The sequence below is a fragment of the Tachysurus vachellii genome, chromosome 22 (genome assembly GCF_030014155.1).
Source record: "Tachysurus vachellii isolate PV-2020 chromosome 22, HZAU_Pvac_v1, whole genome shotgun sequence".
Classification (NCBI taxonomy): domain Eukaryota; kingdom Metazoa; phylum Chordata; class Actinopteri; order Siluriformes; family Bagridae; genus Tachysurus; species Tachysurus vachellii.
Genome location: NC_083481.1, coordinates 11,349,886 through 11,370,979, shown reverse-complemented (window position 1 = coordinate 11,370,979; position 21,094 = coordinate 11,349,886). Strand labels below are relative to the sequence as shown.

Genomic DNA, 21,094 nt, shown 5'->3' with positions numbered 1-21,094 from the left:
GCCTTGTAACATACATGTGCAGAGACAATAAACAAAGCTGAATCCAATCAAATCGAATCTAATCTAATCTTATCTGAACTACTCTAAAGATTTCACCTCATGATGGTAAAGATAATCATGGGAAAAGTGAGGCATCAGCCCAGAACTACCTGGAAGGAGCTTGCGAATGATCTCAAGACAATTGGGACCACAGTCACCAAACAAACCATTGGACATAAAACATCATATGTTGGGGCTGTTTCTCTGCTAAAGGTACAGGTGAATTTACCACATTGAAGGGCCAATGGGCCAGACTATGTATTGTAAAATTTTGGATAACCTCCTGAAAATGGGTTGTGGATGGGTCTTCCAGCATGACAGTGACCCAAAACATACCACCAAGGCAACAAAGGAGCAGCTCAAGAAGAAGCACACTAAGGTCATGGAGTGGCCTAGCCAGTCTCCAGACTTTAATCCTATAAAAAATTTCAGTCAAGAAACCTTAAGGATTTAGAAAAGATCTGTAAAAAAAAAAAAAATTAACCAAAATCCCTCCTGAGATGTGTGCAAACCTGGTAACCAACTACAAGAAATGTCTTACCGCTGTGCATATCAACAAGGGATTCTCCACCAAGTAATAAGTCACGTTTTGCCTAAGGATCAAATAATTATTTTCCTCATTTAAATTCAAATTAATTTAGATCCCTTGTATTATGTGCTTTTTCTGGAATTTTGGTTGATATTCTGTCTCTTTCCTTTATAATAAACCTATGATTAAAATTGCTCATTTATTTAGGCAAACTTATAAAATCTTTTTATAAGATTTTATAAATTTGCCCACGGTATATACAGATTATGGAGAGTTTCTGTGAGAATTCGTGCCCATTCATTCTCTGGTCCAGCACTGACATCAGATGAGAAGGCCTGGCTCACAATCTCCATTTCATTTCATCCCAAAGGTGCTTTATATGTTGAGATCAGGGCTCTGTGTAAGCCAGTCAAGTTCTTCCACACCAAACTCATCAAACCATGTCTTTCCAGTCCTTGCTTTGTGAACTGGGGCACAGTCAAGTTGGAATAGAATGGAATTGAGAAATAGCCTTTTCTATTATATTGATCAAGATGATATGATCCAAAAAAAATGGAAAATCCAAAGATCTATACCATTCCAAACAGTCCAAGCTGTTCTAAGCATCCTAATTACCCTTATTCATTAGGAACAGCTTTTTAAATCAACTCAACAGGTGAAAAACAGAAGCTCTCTGCTGTTGGTTTGTGGACAGTCATGGCTAAGACAAAGGAGCTCACTGAGGATCTGCGGCTGTGCATTGTGGCTGCTCACAAGTCAGGAAAGGGCTATAAGACCTTGTCTAAATGTTTTGAAGTTATAGTGGCTAAAGTGCAAAGTATTATTAAAAAATTCAAGATGTTCTGCACTGTGAAAAATCTCAGAGGATGTGGTCAGATGCCAAAAGTGACACCTGTGCTGGCAAGGAGGATAGTGAGAGAGGTAAAAAGAATCCAAGGATCACCACCAAGGCCATCCTGATGAATCTGGGCTCTGCTGGTGGCAACATCTGAAGGCAGACAGTCCAATGGACACTGCACACCGCTGGCTTCAACGGACGCATACCAAGGAGGACACCACTTCTCCAGATAAGGCACACAAATGCCCACTTGGCCTTTGCAAATGCTCATCTGGACAAAGAAGAAGACTTCTGGTCTTCTGTTTTATGGTCAGATGAAACAAAAATTTAATTGTTTGGCCACAATGATGTAGCTTTCATTTGGCGTAAAAAAGGTGAAGCCTACAACCCTAAGAACACCATGCCCACTGTCAAACATGGTAGTGGAAACCTAATGTTTTGGGGGTGTTTTTCAGCTGGTGGACCAGGGAACCTAATCACAGTAAATGGCACCATGAAAAAGGAGCAATACATCAAAATTCTCAAGAACAACATCAGGCAGTCTGCAGAGAAACTTGGCCTTGGGCACCAGTGGACATTTCAGCACGACAACGACCCAAAGCACACAGCAAAAGTGGTGAAGAAATGGTTAGCAGACAAAAACATTAATGTTTTTCAGTGGCCCAGCCAGAGCCCTAACTTAAATCCAATTGAGAATCTGTGGAGGGAGCTAAAGATCAGGATGATGGCAAGGAGACCCTCCAACCTGAAAGAGTTGGAGCTCATTGCTAAAGAAGAATTGGCAAAAATACCAGTGGAGACATGCAAAAAGCTGGTCAGCAATTATAGCAAGCATTTGATTGCTGTAATAGCCAATAAAGGCTTTTCTATTGACTATTGAGAAGGGTATGAATAATGTTTGACATGCCACTTTTTGTTCAAATGTAAATAAAAGTTGAGATTTTATGTTTTAGGTTTCGATAGCATTTGAAATTTCTCCACAGCATGTCAGATACTTTATCTTCAAATCTGAAATGTGATCAATAACATGAGAGATTGACTCATGTTGGTGTTGACTGAGATTGATTTGAGATTGCCTTTCAATTAAAGCAGGGAGATCATCATCATCAGTGGTCGGTAAAGAGTCAATTCCATGTCGTTCCATGTCATTTCTATGCTGATGACACTCAAATCTACTTACCAATTAGGAAAAATAATCCTTTAGCAATCTCATCTCTTCTAAAATGTTTATAAGAGGTTAAATTATGGCTGGCACCATTTTTTTAAATGAAGAAAAGACTGAGGTAACAATGTTTAGCCCAAATGAGAACTCTCAGTCCTCAAGCATCAACCTAGAGAGTTTATCTGTTTTTAGATCTTCATGGGTGCAGAATCTTGGCATCTTTATTGATCAGCACTTAAAATTTGACAAACACATCTCGTCTGTTATTGGGTCTAGCTTTTACCAACTGCGGATTCTCTCCAAAATTAAACACTTTCTTACCCCTAAGACTTTAGAAATGGCTGTTCATGCGTTTATAACCTCTCGCTTAGATTACTGTAACTCTTTATATTGCGGTATATCTAGAACTCAGATTACGCGCCTCCAGCTCGTTCAAAATGCTGCTGCCAGATTTCTCTCTAGCTGTCGCAAACATGAACACATCACTCCCATTCTCAAATCTCTACACTGGCTGCCGATTTCTCAGAGAATAGATTTTAAGATTTTACTCTTTGTCTATAAGTCTCTCCATAATACCGCTCCTCTCTACTTATCTGAACTTCTTCATCCCTACTCTCCTAATAGAACGCTTCGCTCATCTGACCAGGCCATGTTGGTGGTTCCTCGTGTACGGCTCAAGCGTAGAGGAGAGCGTGCCTTTTCTGCCGGTCCTAGACTATGGAACTCCCTGCCACTAGAGATTAGGATGGCACCCTCCATTTCTAGTTTTAAGTCCATGCTAGTCCATGCTTTTCTCTAGCCTTTTCATGATTGCCCAGGGGTTTATGTCTGTTTATATCTTCTGGATCCAGAAGCTGTGAGTCCTCAAGAGTATAGAACATGCTGTAAAAGGATTGCAGCACATTCAAAAACGCATCCCTCCAGAGACGTTTGATTCTCTGGTTGTGGACCGATTCCCCTGTAATGAAACTGCGGTGCTCAATACCCTGCAAAAGATTAATAAAAAAGGCCACCTGAAGGTTCTCAACACCATAATCTGATCTGACTCTGGATGGCAGTCCATACAGGCACGTGGCTTTAAGAAACTGAGACAGCACAGTGTTGTCAGTGTTGCAATTCAGATAAGTGATCAGCCGCGAATGTCCATCTATGGCTCCATGAAATACAAAGCCCCATCTAAAATGGTGAATACAAAGACATAAAACATACATGTGGTTATTTAATATTGTACCTATTTAAAGTGTGAAACAACAAATAAATAAAGATGTTATGACAATGCTGTGATAGATGTCATCACTGTGCTTTTTTATAGTCTACCACAAGAAATATTTGAGTTGCAGCCTACATGATCAAGACAAACAAAACAGGCTGCCAAGACTGTACATTTACACTAAAGCACACAAATGAAACTGTGCATTGGCTGTCTTTATTGGCCAAATAGCTATTTCATTGGTGTTCTATTCCATTGCCAAATAATTGTCAGTAGCACTGACTTGATGTCTACTGCATTGCTAAATCTTGAAAATCTGACCTATAACATTGACTAAATCATTACAGTCATAGATTGTGGGTAACCAAAATTTTTTCCAATGTTGAATTCACCTTATAAGGCGCATATTTCCATCTATATGCCACAGGCTGTTAAGGGTAAGGTGCATGATACACCCGTCTTGCCACAGTGTTGCTCCATCTCCTAGCAGTAGCTGCTGGGTTTACCTGAGCCAACATCTCTCGTACCCTACGTCGTGGGACCAGCAATCCATCCACACGTAACAAGGCTCTCATAATCTAAAGTAGTAATAATGATAGTTATTAAAAAACGCAATTTAATCTGTTATAGCAGAAAAATGTACAATACAGTAACGATCAATTACCTCATATTCAGAATTTGGATGCAGGTTTTGAAGCCTTCTTACATGATGTTCAAGTTCTTCGTTTTCTATTGCAGAAAATCTGCTCCTCACTGGTATACCAAGCAACTTTGACCTCTTATATAAAAATGAGGAAGAGCATCCCAAAAGTTTTGCCTTGCTTCAAAATAAAATCAATTTGGTCCCTGGTTACCTGAATGGCTGGTCGTCCTTGCCGTCCTAAAACAAAGAATGAATATAAAAAAATCAAATTTTCAATTTTATTATTTATCAAAAACACACTGTCAATATAATTTGATTGTAAACCACTGCTTAAAACGGAACCAAGCATTGAAGTGAATTTCACATGAATGTCTGTGTACTTTAAGTCCTCTACTTTAACTGCCTCTTTGCATTCATCCTCCAACCACGGCATCATTTTCTTTTCCCCCTTCCTTTACCCTTAAAGACAGACTTTATAGCTCTCAATTTTTCACCCATTTATTTTTTACCAAGCTCTTCTACATCCACATTTCCATTTGTCTGGGTTCATTTTAATACACACTCCTTTCACATAAAGACAAAACATGACATGAGACCAGTTTTAGGTTACGTCTATTATTCCCTTCCTGTAGTTACTGTGTGATTAACATCAAACATTAAATCTTGTTCTAAAGCACAATAAACTCACCTGAATGAATTCGAGAGGCTGAAAACCCTTGATTAACAGGTAACATAACTTCAGACATCAGTGTCCTGAGACCATCCAGACTTTGTTGTAGGTCCTCAAGTGTGTCTGGAGACAATAAATGTTCAATACGACGTAAATTTCTTAGACAACTCTCAAGTGAACAAAGCTCTCGTTCCCCACAAATTCCTTGATTGTGTATGCGTTCTATTTCATGGCATTTTCTAATTATTTTATCAACAACAGCAACCGCCATTTTTGTTACTTGTAAACCGGCTCAAATGATTTTTTTGCTGGGTGAATATCCAATGGGAAGCCTTGCATTAGCAACGTCATGCACAACTATAATGACGAGTCAAAATGACGTTTGCCATATCTATAACTTTAATTCTGCCTCGGCAAAACTCAATTATAGATATCTGCAATTGTCATTAAGTATGTGTGACGAGTTGAATATCGTTTTCAATGACGTCATTGCAGATATCCATAACTCACTTCTGACTATTCGAATCTGATTTCCAGTTATCTCTAACCTTCATTGTGACTAGCTAAAACGGAATTAAAGATATTTCTAACTGTCATTTTGACTAGTCAGAATGCAGATACAACTAGTTGAAAATGTGTTGTTGATATCTGTAATGTTAATTCCGGATAGTCAATCTTAGCCATTAAATGTTAAAACGGCTTGCCATACATGTTAAAACAATAGGAACTACATTCTGATGAAGTAATAACAACCTGTCAGAATCTGCTACCCATGTTAAAACTACAGGAACTACATTCTGATGAAGTAATGGCAATGTGTCAGAATCTGTTACCAATGTTAAAACTATAGGAACTACATTCTGATGAAGTAATAATAACGTTTCAGAATCTGCTACCCATGTTAAAACTGTAGAAACTACATTCTGATGAAGTAATGACATCGTGTCAGAATCTGATACTCATGTTAAAACTATAGGAACTACATTCTAATGACGTATTTACAGCCTATCAGAATCTGCTACCCATGTTAAAAAATATAGGTACTACATTCTGACGAAGTAATAACAACCTATCAGAATCTACTTCCCATGTTTAAACTATAGGAACTACATTCTGATGAAGTATGTAACCTTTCAGAATCTGCTACCCATGTTAAAACTATAGGAACTACATTCTGATGAAGTAACAACAACATATCAGAATCTGCTACCCATGTTAAAACTACAGGAACTACATTCTGATGAAGTAACAACAACATATCAGAACCTGCTACTCATGTTAAAACTATAGGAACTACATTCTGATGACATAATTACAGCCTATCAGAATCTGCTACCCATGTTAAAAATATAGAAACTACATTCTGACGAAGTGATAACAACCTATCAGAATCTACTTCCCATGTTAAAACTATAGGAACTACATTCTGATGAAGTAATGACAACCTATCAGAATCTACTACCCATGTTAAAACTATAGGAACTACATTCTGATGAAGTATGTAACCTGTCAGAATCTGCTACCCATGTTAAAACTATAGGAACTACATTCTGATGAAGTAACGGGTCAGAATCTGCTACCCATGTTAAAACTATAGGAACCATATTCTGATGAAGTAACAACAACATATCAGAATCTGCTACCCATGTTAAAACTACAGGAACTACATTCTGATGAAGAAGTAATGACAATGTGTCAGAACCTGCTACCCATGTTAAAACTATAGGTACTTCATTCTGATGAACTATGGAAATGAGGATGGGCTCAATGAGTAATATATAATGCATTTTTATAGGAACTTAACAGAGGAGAAGTGACGTTCCCAGAATTTTCCGTAAGAAAAGTTCCTTGCACAGGTATTATTTTCACTATAGCCTACATACATATTTAGTTATAAGACCTATTACTTATCAAACATAACATGAATAGCCACAAGAGCTTATAATGAAATTCAAACAGCCAGCAGAACTTTTACACATAATGGTGTAAAATTATACCATTATGTATGCCAAAATCGTGATAATAGAGTTTAAAACTATGACTTATTTTTTGGCCATAAACGGGCACCCTTCTACATAAATGTATAAAAATGGGAGCTTCTCAAGCCGCTATTATTAAAGACGCAAAGTCTTCATTGTCTGCTGTAATTATAATCAGTGGTAAAAAAAAATAAAAAATTATAATCAGTGGTTTACATACCAAGACTTTTGCTTTGACCGAAATTACTGCCCAAATGGCAACGTGTGCACTTACAAAGGGAATGAATTAATGACTTAGACTTCATATGTAGCACACTAGGCTTTCAATAGGAGGTAATTTGGGATGTAAACCACTGATTATAATTTTTTTTTTTTTACCAATGATTATAATTACAGCGGGATGCACTTGTTTCCAGGGATTTCAGAACAGCGTAACAGATATTGCGTGATAATCTTACCCTAACCATAACCGTAGTTTTTGGTTGTTTATTTGTTCATTCATTTCATTCATCTTCTACCGCTTATCCGAACTACCTTGGGTCACGGGGAACCTGTGCCTATCTCAGGCGTCATCGGGCATCAAGGCAGGATACACCCTGGACGGAGTGCCAACCCATCGCAGGGCACACACACACACTCATTCACTCACGCAATCACACACTAGGGACAATTTTCCAGAGATGCCAATCAACCTATTATGCATGTCTTTGGACCGGGGGAGGAAACCGGAGTACCCGGAGGAAACCCCTAAGGCACGGGGAGAACATGCAAACTCCACACACACAAGGCGGAGGCGGGAATCGAACCCCGACCCTGGAGGTGTGAGGCGAACGTGCTAACCACTAAGCCACCGTGCCCCCTCTTTATTTGTTTTCTAATATAAATCTACCTGTATGACTGTTTTGTACGGAAGCGTATTGCATTCACTTGAGGAAAAAATCTACTCTGTTTTTCTGAATTAACGAGTTAATTATCTCAGAATTATGAGATAAATTTTTTTTGAAAGACATTTTTTTCACTCTGTTTTTATGAATTAATGAGTTAATTATCTCAGAATTATGAGATCATTTTTCATAAAAAAAATTAATTGTTCTGTTTTTCTGAATTAATAAGATCCCTCAAAATCCTGCCAGGAGCTCTATTTTAGGTGGATTGCATGGAAGTAAACATGTCCCGCCTTTCAAGTTTAATCCGGTTTTATTTTATTTTGGGTTTGAGACATTGGGAGATACTGCTGTCTTTAAGTAATATAAATGGTATTGTTATTAGTGCGTCAACTTTGCGCAGACACCTCAAGACTTTGCGCCTGTTCAGACGAAAAGAACATTCTGATCTGTTTGACATTGCTGTGTTTCTCCAGGATCAGTTGAATCGATATGGTATGCTTCACGGATATACGATGATGCATCTGGAATGCATTCAGGCTGGCTATGTGGTGACATTGTTGTAAAATACTGTTGAAAATACTGGATCCCCATGGAGTGCAACTGAGGTGCCAGAATCGACAGGGGTTCGTCCGTATGATCATGTCTCATGAACATCTGCATCTGTTCCATGTAACAGTTCTCTGTCCCTATGTCTGAGCGAATTCGGGTGGCTGTCCCATTCCTTGATAACACAGAATCAATAAAGTATCCAGCGATGACCTTGGGATCACTACTTGTAGAGTATGCATGTAGCCATATCACCATTCGTGAAAACCTGTCGATTGCACCATTGATGCAGATCCCATATGGTTTGAGTTTATCATATGAATCAACATGCCATAAAAAGTTCGGGCCTGGATTATGATACAAACGTCGCCGAAGACGATTCCGGCTCCTCAGTTGCACTCCATGAGGATCCAGTATTTTCAACAATTGCCTGATTGTCTCTTGTGTCACCACATAGCCAGCCTGAATGCATTTCAGATGCATCATCTTATATCCGTGAAGCATACCATATCGGTTCAAGTGATCCTGGAGAAACACAGCAACGTCAAGCAGATCAGAATGTTTTTTCATCTGAACAGGCGCAAAGTTGACGCACTAATAACAATATTTATATTACTTATTTAACAACATTTATATTACTTAAAGACAGCAGTATCTCCCAATGTCTCAAACCCAAAGTAAAATAAAACCGGATTAAACATGAAAGGCGGGACATGTTTACTTCCATGCAATTCACCTAAAATAGAGCTCCTAGCAGGATTTTGAGGGATCTCATTAATTCAGAAAAACAGAGTAGATTTTTTTTCCTCAAGTGAATGCAATACGCTTCCGTAGTTTTGTGCTTCGTAGTATGCTCTTTTTTTGAAAGAGGGCGTTTTTCCAAGACCTCCGGAAACACGCCCACTTTACGTCGTGGTGACGAAACCCCTGGAATTTAGTGAATGCCCAAAAAGTCTGTAGCAGGTAATTTCCCATAGTTCTGTGCGTGACTCTCGCGCTTTTAGGAGGCGTGTGTTGTGTTGCTAGTTCTGGTAAGATATTCAATCTGTTAGAGAAAATCATGATTACTTGTGCAGTAAGTATGTCACTAGGCATGCGAAATAGCATTGAATTTTGTTAATTCGTGGTATGTTACGAAACTGAGAGATGCTCAAGTTTCTCTAGCTACCAAGCTATGCGTTATCAGCTAACTGCTAGCTCACGGTATGTAGCACAGTATGTGCTAGCCTGCTAGCTAGTTGGTGTTAGTTAATGTTGCACAAATAACTCAAAGAAGTATAGTCTGTGGGCGTGTGTGATTAGATTTTATCTGTAATCTGATGCAGTAATTGGAAGAACCTGAAGACTACTGCAAAGTACTTCCTAAGCTTTATAATAACTTGTGTGAAATAGTCTTGGTAAATTTTGGCCTTTTCGCTTGGAACTTGAAGGTAGGCGTTGCAGTTAGGGGCTAGTTATTTTTACAGAGTAACATGGATGTTAATTAGGGTTGCAGAATTTCGGGAATTTTCAAGGCTGGAAACTTTCCATGGTAATTAACGGGAATATATGGGAATAAACTGGGAATTTGAAAAAAAAAATGCAGAGTTGCCTATAACAAGGAACATAAATGTAGTTAAAGAAATCTTGCAGCATAATTGTGTTTAATTGTGTTCACCTCCATTTTCCAGGCCTTGACTACCACAGAAGCAGAGACCTAATAAGCTTGAGAAAAAATGCTTCATTTTACATTTTGATTGGGACTTTTTTTTTTAGAAGGCCAAGAGTGGGGGGATGCTTTCATTTTACAGCAATCATAGGGAAATATGTTTATTACAATTATTGTTTATGTGTATTACAAGCATAATAATGTTTATTATGCTTTTGTGCTACTCAATGAAAGAATCAGTTAAAGCTCTACTTACAATTCAATCTTACAATCAGTCAAGATGTCATTTTTAAATTTTGTATTACCTTTCATGCATGTCTGCTTATGACCAAACAAAATGTTTATTTATGTTTGTATATGATATAGTTTATATACATTTCCCTATATTTCCAATTAATTCCCATAAATTACTGTAAATTTCCATAAAATCCTGTAAAGTTTCCAATTTTGAATATTCCCAAAATTCCCCAGATTAAGTTCCTGTGGAAAGTTTCCGGAAACTTTCCGCCCCAATGTTAATTAATGATGCCCTGTAGTCATTTTGGGCAATTAGTGGAGAATATATCTCTGAATAAATGGTGGTGTGATTGCAGTGTATACACTTTCCATATGTGCTACATAATAATGAATTATCTCTGGTGTTTTCGTCCTATAATTACAGGCCTCATTTCTGTTCCAAACTGACAGCAGTTAAGTCTGATGTTGTCTAATGTTACAGTTTGGTTCCTGTCTGCATAAACCAATCCGGTCCTCCTCTGTTATTTACTGGATATTTTTTTCTGAGAGACTGGTGTGAGTAAAAATCTCCCAAACCAACCTGTCTGATCCCAACAACCATGCCACCATCAGCAAGATCACATTTTCCTAATTCTGTTGTATGAAGTGGATGAATTGTATATACATTGTGCTGCTGCCACACAATTGGCTTTTTAGATCATTAAAAGAGATTAGGGTCATATCTGTGTTTCTAATAAAGTGGTCTGTTTATGAATGTATATATAGTTTTGCTCAAAAGTTTGCTTACCTTTTTGGAATTTGGGACTTCTATATGAGATAGACCACAGACTTTGTACTATGTTTAACAATTATTAAAAACAGGAACCTAGCTAGCAGGTGAAGAACTCAAACAACAAAATCACCAGCTAACTTACTTTAAATTTGCAAGAACTATAGACTAATACAATAACAGGCTTAAATTAACCCAAAACATAAGTCCACTTACAGTTCTCACGGACACACATTTTATCAACTGGCTAGTTATCCTCCAGACAGTGACGGACCACGTCTTTCTCTCATTTCGGCCGTGTGGCACGCGTGCCCGCTTGCAGTGTGAAGCACGTCCACTCTATTCTCTGATTTTCTTAACGACCTTTTGTGCAGCGGAATTTTTTTTTTTTGGACGACCTAGTTAAGGTGGTAGGGTTTCCCAGCTTAGGCGGGCCGCCCGAACTGCAAAGTGCTGTGAGGAACCCTGTGCCAGTATTTTCTGATAACATGCATTCATCTTGCCATTCATTTTTACTTTCACAACCCCAAAACATCCACCACCATGCTTTACAGTGGGGATGGTGTACGTTTCACCATAGGCCTTGTTGACTCTTCTCCAAACATAGTGTTTATTGTTGTGACTATAAAGTCACTCTAGATGACTCTCCAGAAGCTGTGAGGCTTGTCTAGGTGCTGTCTGGTGTAATGAAGGCAGGCCTTTTTGTGCATGGGCGCAGTAACGTCTTTCTCCTGGCAACTCGACCATGCAGGTCATTCCTGTTCATGTGCCTCCTTATTGTGCTTTTTGAAACAACACCCCTTTTTTCCAGAGCAGCCTGTATTTCTCTTGAAGTTTCTGAGCAATTCTTCTTACACTAGTGGGTGAAAAAGTTCTTGGTCTACCTGACTGTGGCTATTGCACCTCTTTATCAGATTGTGAGCAATACTGACTGGCATTTTCATGTGTTGAGATATCTCTTAATATGGACGTCTCTTGGCTTCCAAACGTTCCAAATGTTTGCAAACTTGTGTATAATGTATTCCGTATATATATACTTTTGTTATTATCAGAACAAAGCTGCTTGGGTAGGAGCATTAGAACACTCTTAAGGTAATGAAAAGGTATCTGCTTTCAGAAATGACTTAATTTGATTACATTTGTATGTCCACTTTTACTATGTCAGAAAGTGTTCGGATCACAAAGATGTATCGTCCTAAACCGACTCTGAAAGACAGACAGCACTTGTATAAGCTGATCATCAGCCAGCTACTGTACGACGGTTACACCAACATCGCCAACAGCCTCATAAATGAAGTGAAGCCACAGAGTGTGGTGTCTCCATCTGAGCAGCTTATGCAGCTCGCCAAGATTGGTAAGATACTTTTGGTGAAGAACCATTGTTTGCTGCATTTCTGCTGGAAGAAAAAAAACATTTACTTTTTTTTACATGACATCACTAATTCTAGATTTTTGCAAAATGCATTACTATGTAGTAATAAGTAATAAATCAGTTCTTAATTAGAATAAATCTTCTAAAGCCTCAGCACTACGGTTTGAACCTAATGCACGGCCATTAGTCCTTTAATCTCAGTTGTAAGTCACTTTATTCTGTATGGCCAAGAATTTGTTCTACATCTGACCATCACACCCATATGTTGTCCTTCCCCAAACTGTTGCCACAAAGTTTGTCTAGAATGTCTTTGTCTTTATATAATATAAAGCCCCTGTGTGCAAAGTGTGGAAGAACCTATGTTGCCTGCACATAGCACCTTCACCCCATTGAACACCTTTGGAATTAACTGTAACACTAACTGCACCTCAGGCTTCCTCACCCAGCATCAGTGCCTGACTTTCATAATGCTCTTGTGGCTGAATGACTTAAAATCCCAACAGCCATACTGCAAAATCCAGTAAAATAGTGGAAATTATTATAACAGCAAAGGGGGATCTGGCTTGGGCTGTTTGACAAGCATGCATTGATGTGATGGTCAGGTGTCTGCAAACCTCTGGCAAATGTAATGAGTGCAAATGTAAACATTTAGCTTGTTGACCTTGATTTGTGTGATTGCAGGAATGGAGAATGATGACACTGCAGTGCAGTATGCTATTGGACGCTCAGACACGGTCGCTCCTGGTGTGGGCATTGACTTAGAGTTTGATGCTGACATGCAGACCATGTCTCCGGAGGCCTCGGAGTACGAGACGTGTTATGTAACATCACACAAAGGACCGTGTCGTGTAGCCACCTACAGCCGAGATGGGCAACTGATTGCCACCGGTTCTGCAGACGCCTCTATTAAAATCCTGGATACTGAACGCATGCTGGCCAAAAGCGCAATGCCCTTGGAGGTGAGGACAACTGATTTTAAACACAAATTCTTAGTTTTACTTTTTTGAAAATTGTTTTGAATCATTATATCCAATATCAATACATGTGTTACTATACAATTGCCAATGACAAGCCTGATGAAAATTATCTAAAGATGTAATGATCAGTGATGCTGTGATTGTATTATTTCTGCTAAACTTGGAAACATTTATAAAACTCTCATACAAATAAAAAATATAATTTTGACCAGAAGCTACAATGTACATCTAAATATAATGTTAATTACCACATTCAGGGGCAGATCTAGGATTTCATCTTTACGGGGGTTTAGCCCTCAGTGAGAATTTAAAACAAGAAGAGTTTTATATTATATATTATATGACTACATAGTAAGCCAAAAGTTATGGTATTATTTAAAATGGCAAAAGTGGGCACCAAAATTTTATGTATGTAATGATGCATTTTTACATTTACATTTACAGCATTTAGCAGACGCCCTTATCCAGAGCGACTTACATTTTATCTCATTTTTACACAACTGAGCAATTGAGGGTTAAGGGCCTTGCTCAGGGGCCCAGCAGTGGCAGATTGGTGGACGTAGGAATCGAACTCACAACCTTCCGATTGGTAGCCCAACACCTTAACCACTAGGCTACCACATCCCACAGTCTTGACTCAGTCCCTCAACCCATGCAGTCTTGAATCAAATCAGTTCATTTACGTGTGCATTCTCTATGAACAGTGTGTTTAATGAATGCAGTCATTTAATAAAAAAAATATTCACAAGACAAAAACCAAATCAATAAATGTTATTTTTATTTAGTATTGAATGAATTGTTTGCATTAATATTTTGTTTGTTCTATCAACTCTGGTAATAAGAATAGTGAAATTTCACTGCTTTTTGGTTGCCGTCTTTATGGTTTTCCGCCAATTAACGTTATAGATAAACGCCTCCAGCTCTGACTGCGCGTGCACGCTGCGCCTGCCTGTGCTCCTCTGTTCAAATAAAGCAGACAGCTCATGACGCACTTTTGAAAGACTTCAAACGCACGCGCGTAAAAGCAAAGTTAAAAAATTGCTCTTGGATCAAACTTATAAATAATTTTCTTTCCCATCGACGACATGTCCTGCATTTTAACGTACTTTTTATTTTTTATTTATGAAAGTAAAAATTATACTTTTAGTTTTAGGGTGGCTGAGATCACAGACGGGGGGCTGAGCCACCCTAAAAAAGGTCTAGAACCGCCCCTGACCACATTTTCAGGCTTCCTCTCAGTTCTGTACTGAAGAACTACACCAATTTGTGTAAAAATGTTAGAGGACTAGTACAGAGGAGTGGTGTACTAGTTAGAGGAGTGGTGTAATCATTTCAGACTTCCGGCCTTTTTAGGTGATGATGAATGAGACAGCACAACAGAACATGGAGAATCATCCAGTTATTCGAACCCTGTATGACCATGTAGATGAAGTTACCTGCCTGGCCTTCCACCCTACAGAGCAGATCCTGGCTTCTGGATCTCGTGATTATACGCTCAAACTGTTTGACTACTCCAAGCCCTCAGCGAAAAGAGCTTTTAAATACATCCAGGTACAGCATTGTAAGAACTACAATATGTATGTATAAATAGTGGACACATCACTAACTCCAGAGTCTGGGAGAAGAAGGCTATGTGTACAAGAGTTTAAGACAAGCATGCTCAATAGGTTAATGGTCACCATTGATGACTTTTCTTATTCGTCAATCGAAGGAAGAAATATTGATCACTGTTGACTTAAGCTTATTCATGAATTAAACTTATACATATTTACATTAAATGACTTTGCTGCACCACATATATTAGCTTTCACTAGTCAGGTTAATTTGCATGCACAGATGATACAAAACCATTTAAGAATCAGAAACCTTTATATTTTATTGAATCACCGATGATAAAAACAAGCAAAGCTGTCTCATACTCTCCTGCTGGCAAAACACTGACACCTTGTTTATGTCTGAATGAGCTTGCTGGACCTCATTACGTTCCCATTACTACCATTTTTTCTTTAGACTTGTCAGTCTAGGTTTTTTCTAGGTTTTCATTACAGTATTGACCACAATTATACTGAGTTTATAGCAAATCCTATATGATTTAAGCAAACTATATGCAATTGTAAAATGCTTAAGGAAACAATAATGTATAAATAAATGGGGGGGATTCTGATTATAATTTTTTCTTGTTAGGTGGTTTAACCTTTTTCTCTGCAGGAAGCGGAAATGCTGCGCTCCATTTCCTTCCACCCGTCAGGAGATTACTTGTTGGTGGGCACACAGCATCCAACACTGCGCCTTTACGATGTCAATACGTTCCAGTGTTTTGTGTCATGCAACCCTCTGGATCAGCATACAGATGCCATCTGCAGTGTGAGCTACAACCCAGGAGCCAACACCTATGTCACATGCAGCAAGGATGGCAGCATCAAGCTGTGGGACGGCGTCTCCAACCGATGTGTGTGCACGTTCGAGAAAGCACATGATGGGGCTGAGGTCTGCTCAGCCGTTTTCTCCAAAAACTCAAAGTACATTCTGTCAAGTGGCAAGGACTCTGTGGCCAAACTGTGGGAGATCTCCACTGGTCGCACACTGGTCAAGTACACAGGTACGGTTTCAATTCATCACAGCGTGTGTCAGCACCATACTATTTTCTTATTTCCTTAAGCAATAGTGATCAAGAATCTGGTGTTTCTAAAACATGCTGCACAGAATATTTTTTAGAGATGAAGTAGAAATCAGATACAGTGCTAGGCGTAAATGAGTACACCCCCTTTAAAAAGTAACATTTTAAACTATCTCAATGAACACAAAACAATTGTCCAAATTGTTGACAATACTAAGTTTAATATAACGTCTGTACTTAACATAACTTATAACATGAAAGTAATGTTAATAATTGAATTTAAAATACACATTTTTCAGTTTAACTAAAATTAAGGTGATGCAAAAATGAGTACACCCCACAACAAGTAGACTACATCTAGTGCTTTGTATGGCCTCCATGATTGTTAATGACAGCACCAAGTCTTCTAGGCATGGAAATTTCAAGCTGGTGACATTTCGCAATGTCTTTTTCCATTCTTCAAGAATGACCTCTTTTAAATATTGGATGCTGGATGGAGAGTGATGCTCAACTTTTCTCCTCAGACTTCCCCCATAGGTGTTCAATTGGGTTCAGATCAGGAGACATACTTGTCCACTGAATCACTTTTACAGTGTTGTTCTTCAGAAATCCAACAGTAGATGTTTAGGATCATTTTCGTGTTGGAAAAGTGCACGATGACCAAGGGCACGGAGTGATGGTAGCATCTTCTCTTTCAGTATAGAGCAGTACATCTGTGAATTCATGATACCATCAATGAAATGCAGCACTCATGCAGCCCCACATAAGGACACTGCCACCACCATGTTTCACTGTAGGCACCATGCATTTTTCGTTGTATTCCGCACCTTTGCGACGCCATACAGTTTTGAAGCCACCAGTTCCAAAAACATTAATCTTGGTCTCATTACTCCAGAGTATAGAGTCCCAGTAGTCTTCATCTTTGTCAGGATGGGCCTTGGCAAACTCTAGGTGGGCTATTTTGTGCCTGGCATTTAGGAGAGGTTTCTTTCGTGGACGGCACCCATGCATGGCATTCCTGTGCAGTGTACGCCGTATTGTGTCACGGGAAAAGTCTTCCCAGTTTGGCTTTCTACTTTAGATAACTGCAGTGAACATGCAGGCCGATTTTCTTCAACCCTTCTCATCAGAAGACGCTCCTCTCGAGGTGTTAACGTCCGTGGATGACCTGGAAGTCTCTGTGAGATGGTTGCAGTTCCATCTTTTTAAAATTTTTGTACCACTTTTGCTACAGTATTCTGACTGATAAGTAAAGCTTTGCTGATCTTCTTGTAGCCTTCACCTTTCTGGTGTAGAGAAATTATTTTCTTTCTCAGGTATTGTGACATTTCTCTTCCATGTGGCGCCATTGCTGACAGCATGAAATGGGATGTAGCCTAACACCCTTTTATAGTCAACTGTCTACTGGACACTGGTGTAATGAATAATTAGGCTCACCTGTGGTCGAATTCTTGTTAAATTAGACATTTGTAGTCTAAAATTTTGCTTTGCTCCAGACTCTGTCAGTGTCAGTGGGGTGTACTCATTTTTGCATCACCCTAATTTGAGTTAAACTGAAAAATGTGTATTTTAAATTAAATTATGAACATTACTTTCATGTTATAAGTTAAACAGATGTTATATTAAACTTAGTCTTGTCAACATTTTGGACAATTGTTTTGTGTTCATTGAGATATTGTTTAAAATGTTACTTTTCAAAGGGGGTGTACTCATTTACACTGAGCACTGTATGTAGTCAACTTATGCACTTATATAGTGTACATATTTGTGAATTGCATTGATTCTACCCAATTGTGAGTGTCTGTAAGTTCATGTATTTTGGAGATGGCACTTCCTTCTAAGTGTTGCACTGGCTTGTGATGCAACATGAGCAGCAGTGCATCTTTTAGAGGAAATTCATATAAGCCTGTCTAAATAAGGCATAAAATGGGTAGACATGATGCCTTCAAACCAATAGTGTCCTATTAAGTGAAGTCAAACTATATTTGTAGAGCTCATTTAACAGAAGTTGGTTGTACTAGTATTATTAGTAGTATTATAGTTTCCTGTGGTGTGTTACAGGAGCAGGACTGAGTGGCCGTCAGACGCACCGTACGCAGGGTGTCTTTAACCACACAGAGGACTACGTGCTGTTGCCAGATGAGCGAACGGTTAGCCTGTGCTGTTGGGACTCACGCACTGCTGAGCGAAAGAACCTGCTCTCACTTGGCCATAATAATATTGTGCGCTGCATCGTTCACTCACCCACTAACCCAGGGTTCATGACGTGCAGTGATGACTTCCGTGCTCGCTTCTGGTATCGCCGGACCACCACCGACTAAGCTGCCACTGGGCTGCACATGAGTTATATGACTGTGTGTAGAAAATGTAGGCGTACCAGTTTAAGGTATAAAGTGGTCACAGAGGTATCAGGAGTGTAGTTGTTGTGTCTGAGCTTCACCTCGAGAGGGCACCATTGTACTCTGATGAACTCCAGCATTTATAAGCTGTCTGTCAGCTATCTGCCCTTAATGAAGTAGTTTTTTGTATGTTATGATACGAGTTCTTTAAATCTACAAGTGAATTTGCCACTTTCGCAATTTGTGTTTGATACTGTTTTTAATTAAATAAATAAATTGTTTGCATTGTAAATCAAACACCTAGTGAAAGCAAATCAATATGTAAAAACAAAGAAAAACCTTGATCTGCAGCTGAAAATGTTTGAACGTGACTGCACTGACTGTTGCAAACTGTTTTCGATCACTGTCCAATTATTCCGCTTTTTGTCATTTGGCTGAAAGCTACTTTTTCAGTGGCACTCCCCACCTCCCCCGTCTGTTAAAAAAAATAATTGTTTATTTAATGCTAACATTATTGAAAATACATTGATATATATTTCACATACACTATATGGCCAACAGAATGTTGACATCTGACCATCACACCCATATATAGTACTCCTAGGTTCTAGTAGAGGAAATGACATAGCCAAATGCAAGAAATATCTTGCCAGTTTTTATTATTATAGGCCTATAGAGTGTTTTTTAAATCAAAATAATTAAGCTCATTTGTCTGCCAACAATAACACCACTAAATGGATCTTAATTAAAATCTAACCATCTTTAGTGCACTTTTTATATTACTGCCAACCTCACAGTGGTGCAGTAGGTAGCATTGCTGCCTCTCAGATATAGTGTCTCAATCCTGAGCTCAAATAACTTTTTTTTTTTTTCACATGTTCCCAACATGACTGTGGCTTTCCTCCGTTTCCTCCCACCTCCCAAAAACATGGCAGGAAGTGCGATTGGTTAGTCAGTAATTTATTTATCCACACCAATATACTGTAATTCTACTGAAAATATATTAAAAATGCGAAAGTCTTCATAGGCAAAATCTGATTATTTTATGGTCAGATATAATGAATGGCTGTGATGATAAATCTACATACCAGCCCCACTTAAAAATGTTTTAATACTTATTGTGAACGTTTTAATTAGAAACAATGTTGAATATGATAATTCCCAACTGTGCCAACTTTAAAAAAAAACCTTAAAATTATAATAATAAATCATGCCTGTTAGATGACAAACGTGCCCCTTGGTTTGTGTGGGGCCTTTAAAAAGAATACTGAACCTTCTACCATTCTTACAGTTTTTCTGATACTCATTCTTATCTCTATCAATCACCAATTGTGCTTTGTGCATACAGTGGTGTAAAAAAGTGTTTGATTTTTCTTTTTTTTTTTTTTGCATGTTGTGACACTTTAATGTTTTAGATCATCAAAAAAAATTAATATTATTCAAAGATAACACAAGTAAACGCAAAATGCAGTTTTTATTATTAAGGGAAAACAAAATCCACATGGCCCTGTGTGAAAAAGTGTTTGCCTCCCCCTGCTGGTTTATCACACCAGAGTTTTGATCATGACATGATCCCCAAGTCTTACCTCATCAGTCCACAGTATTTTCCCAAAAGTTGAGCTTTTTGGAAGGTGTGTACCCCATTACATCTGGCATAAAAGTAACACTACATTTCAGAAAAAGAACATCCTACCAACAGTAAAATATGGTTGTGGTTGTGTGATGGTTTGGGGCTGTTTTGTTGCTTCAGGACCTTTAAGACTTGCTGTGATAAATGGAACCATAAATTCTGCTGTCTACCAAAAAGTCCCGAAGGATTTCTGAAAGATTTCTGCCATCTGTTCGTGACCTGAACTTGGGTTTTGTAGTAGGACTATGATCCAAAACACACCAGCAACTGGCTGAAGAAAAACAAAATGAAAACTTTGGAGTGGCCTAGTCAAAGTCCTGACCTGAATCCTATTGAGATGCTGTGGTATGTCCAATTCTGCAAAGATGAGTGGACCAAAATTCCTCCACAGTGCTCTAATACTCATGTAGGTTTGGATTTTGTTTTCCCTTAATAAAAAACCTTCATTTAAAGACTTCTTGTTGTGTTTACTTGTGTTATCTTTGACTAATATTTATTTTTGTTTGATCTGAAACATAAGTGTGACAAATGTGCAAAAAAAAAAAACAGGAAGGGGGGCAACACACACACCACTGTACCATGGTTTGTGGCTTGTTGCTTTGTGCAACCTGTTGCTCGGAACAGCTTTGGTCTACCTCATTTAGACTAACGAGCTACAACAATGACACAAATACCATGTGGTTGGCCTCTTTACAAAGCAAACCTTTACCAACAGCCACTGCAACTGGACAGATTTTTTGTTGTGTGCATGCTTGTGTGCATAATGAGCTGAATGATAAAAGTAGCTCTGCCAAAATGTAGTATACAGTATGTAAAAGTAGCCCTAGTGCTGAAATTCAGTATTGTTAGATGGTAACTCAAAATGGGAAAGATGTGTAACCTGTACTGAGCCCTGACCTCAATCTCACTGAAGACATGGATGAACCGGAAGAGAGACTGAGCACCAGGCCTCCTCACCCTATATCAGTGCCTCACTGTGCTTGAACACGCCAATCACCAGAG

At 38.6% G+C, this 21,094-nt stretch overlaps 1 protein-coding gene across 1 annotated transcript; it reads left to right on the top strand.

The window, feature by feature from the left end:
* The first annotated feature begins 9,423 nt into the window (after positions 1–9,423).
* On the top strand, positions 9,424–18,759 carry cstf1 (cleavage stimulation factor, 3' pre-RNA, subunit 1). Its single transcript, XM_060858379.1, has 6 exons — positions 9,424–9,534; positions 12,323–12,511; positions 13,211–13,488; positions 14,860–15,057; positions 15,715–16,105; positions 18,185–18,759. The coding sequence occupies exons 2-6, from the start codon at positions 12,343–12,345 to the stop codon at positions 18,442–18,444; spliced, it is 1,296 nt and encodes a 431-aa protein (XP_060714362.1). The 5' UTR covers positions 9,424–9,534; positions 12,323–12,342; the 3' UTR covers positions 18,445–18,759.
* The last annotated feature ends 2,335 nt before the right edge of the window (positions 18,760–21,094 follow it).

Bases quoted from the DNA above. Each gene is read 5' to 3' on its own strand.
- cstf1 (XM_060858379.1), top strand. From the start codon at position 12,343: ATGTATCGTCCTAAACCGACTCTGAAAGACAGACAGCACTTGTATAAG. The intron at 15,058-15,714 runs GTACAGCATTGT...TTTTCTCTGCAG, and splicing joins GAGCTTTTAAATACATCCAG to GAAGCGGAAATGCTGCGCTC. The intron at 16,106-18,184 runs GTACGGTTTCAA...GGTGTGTTACAG, and splicing joins CACACTGGTCAAGTACACAG to GAGCAGGACTGAGTGGCCGT.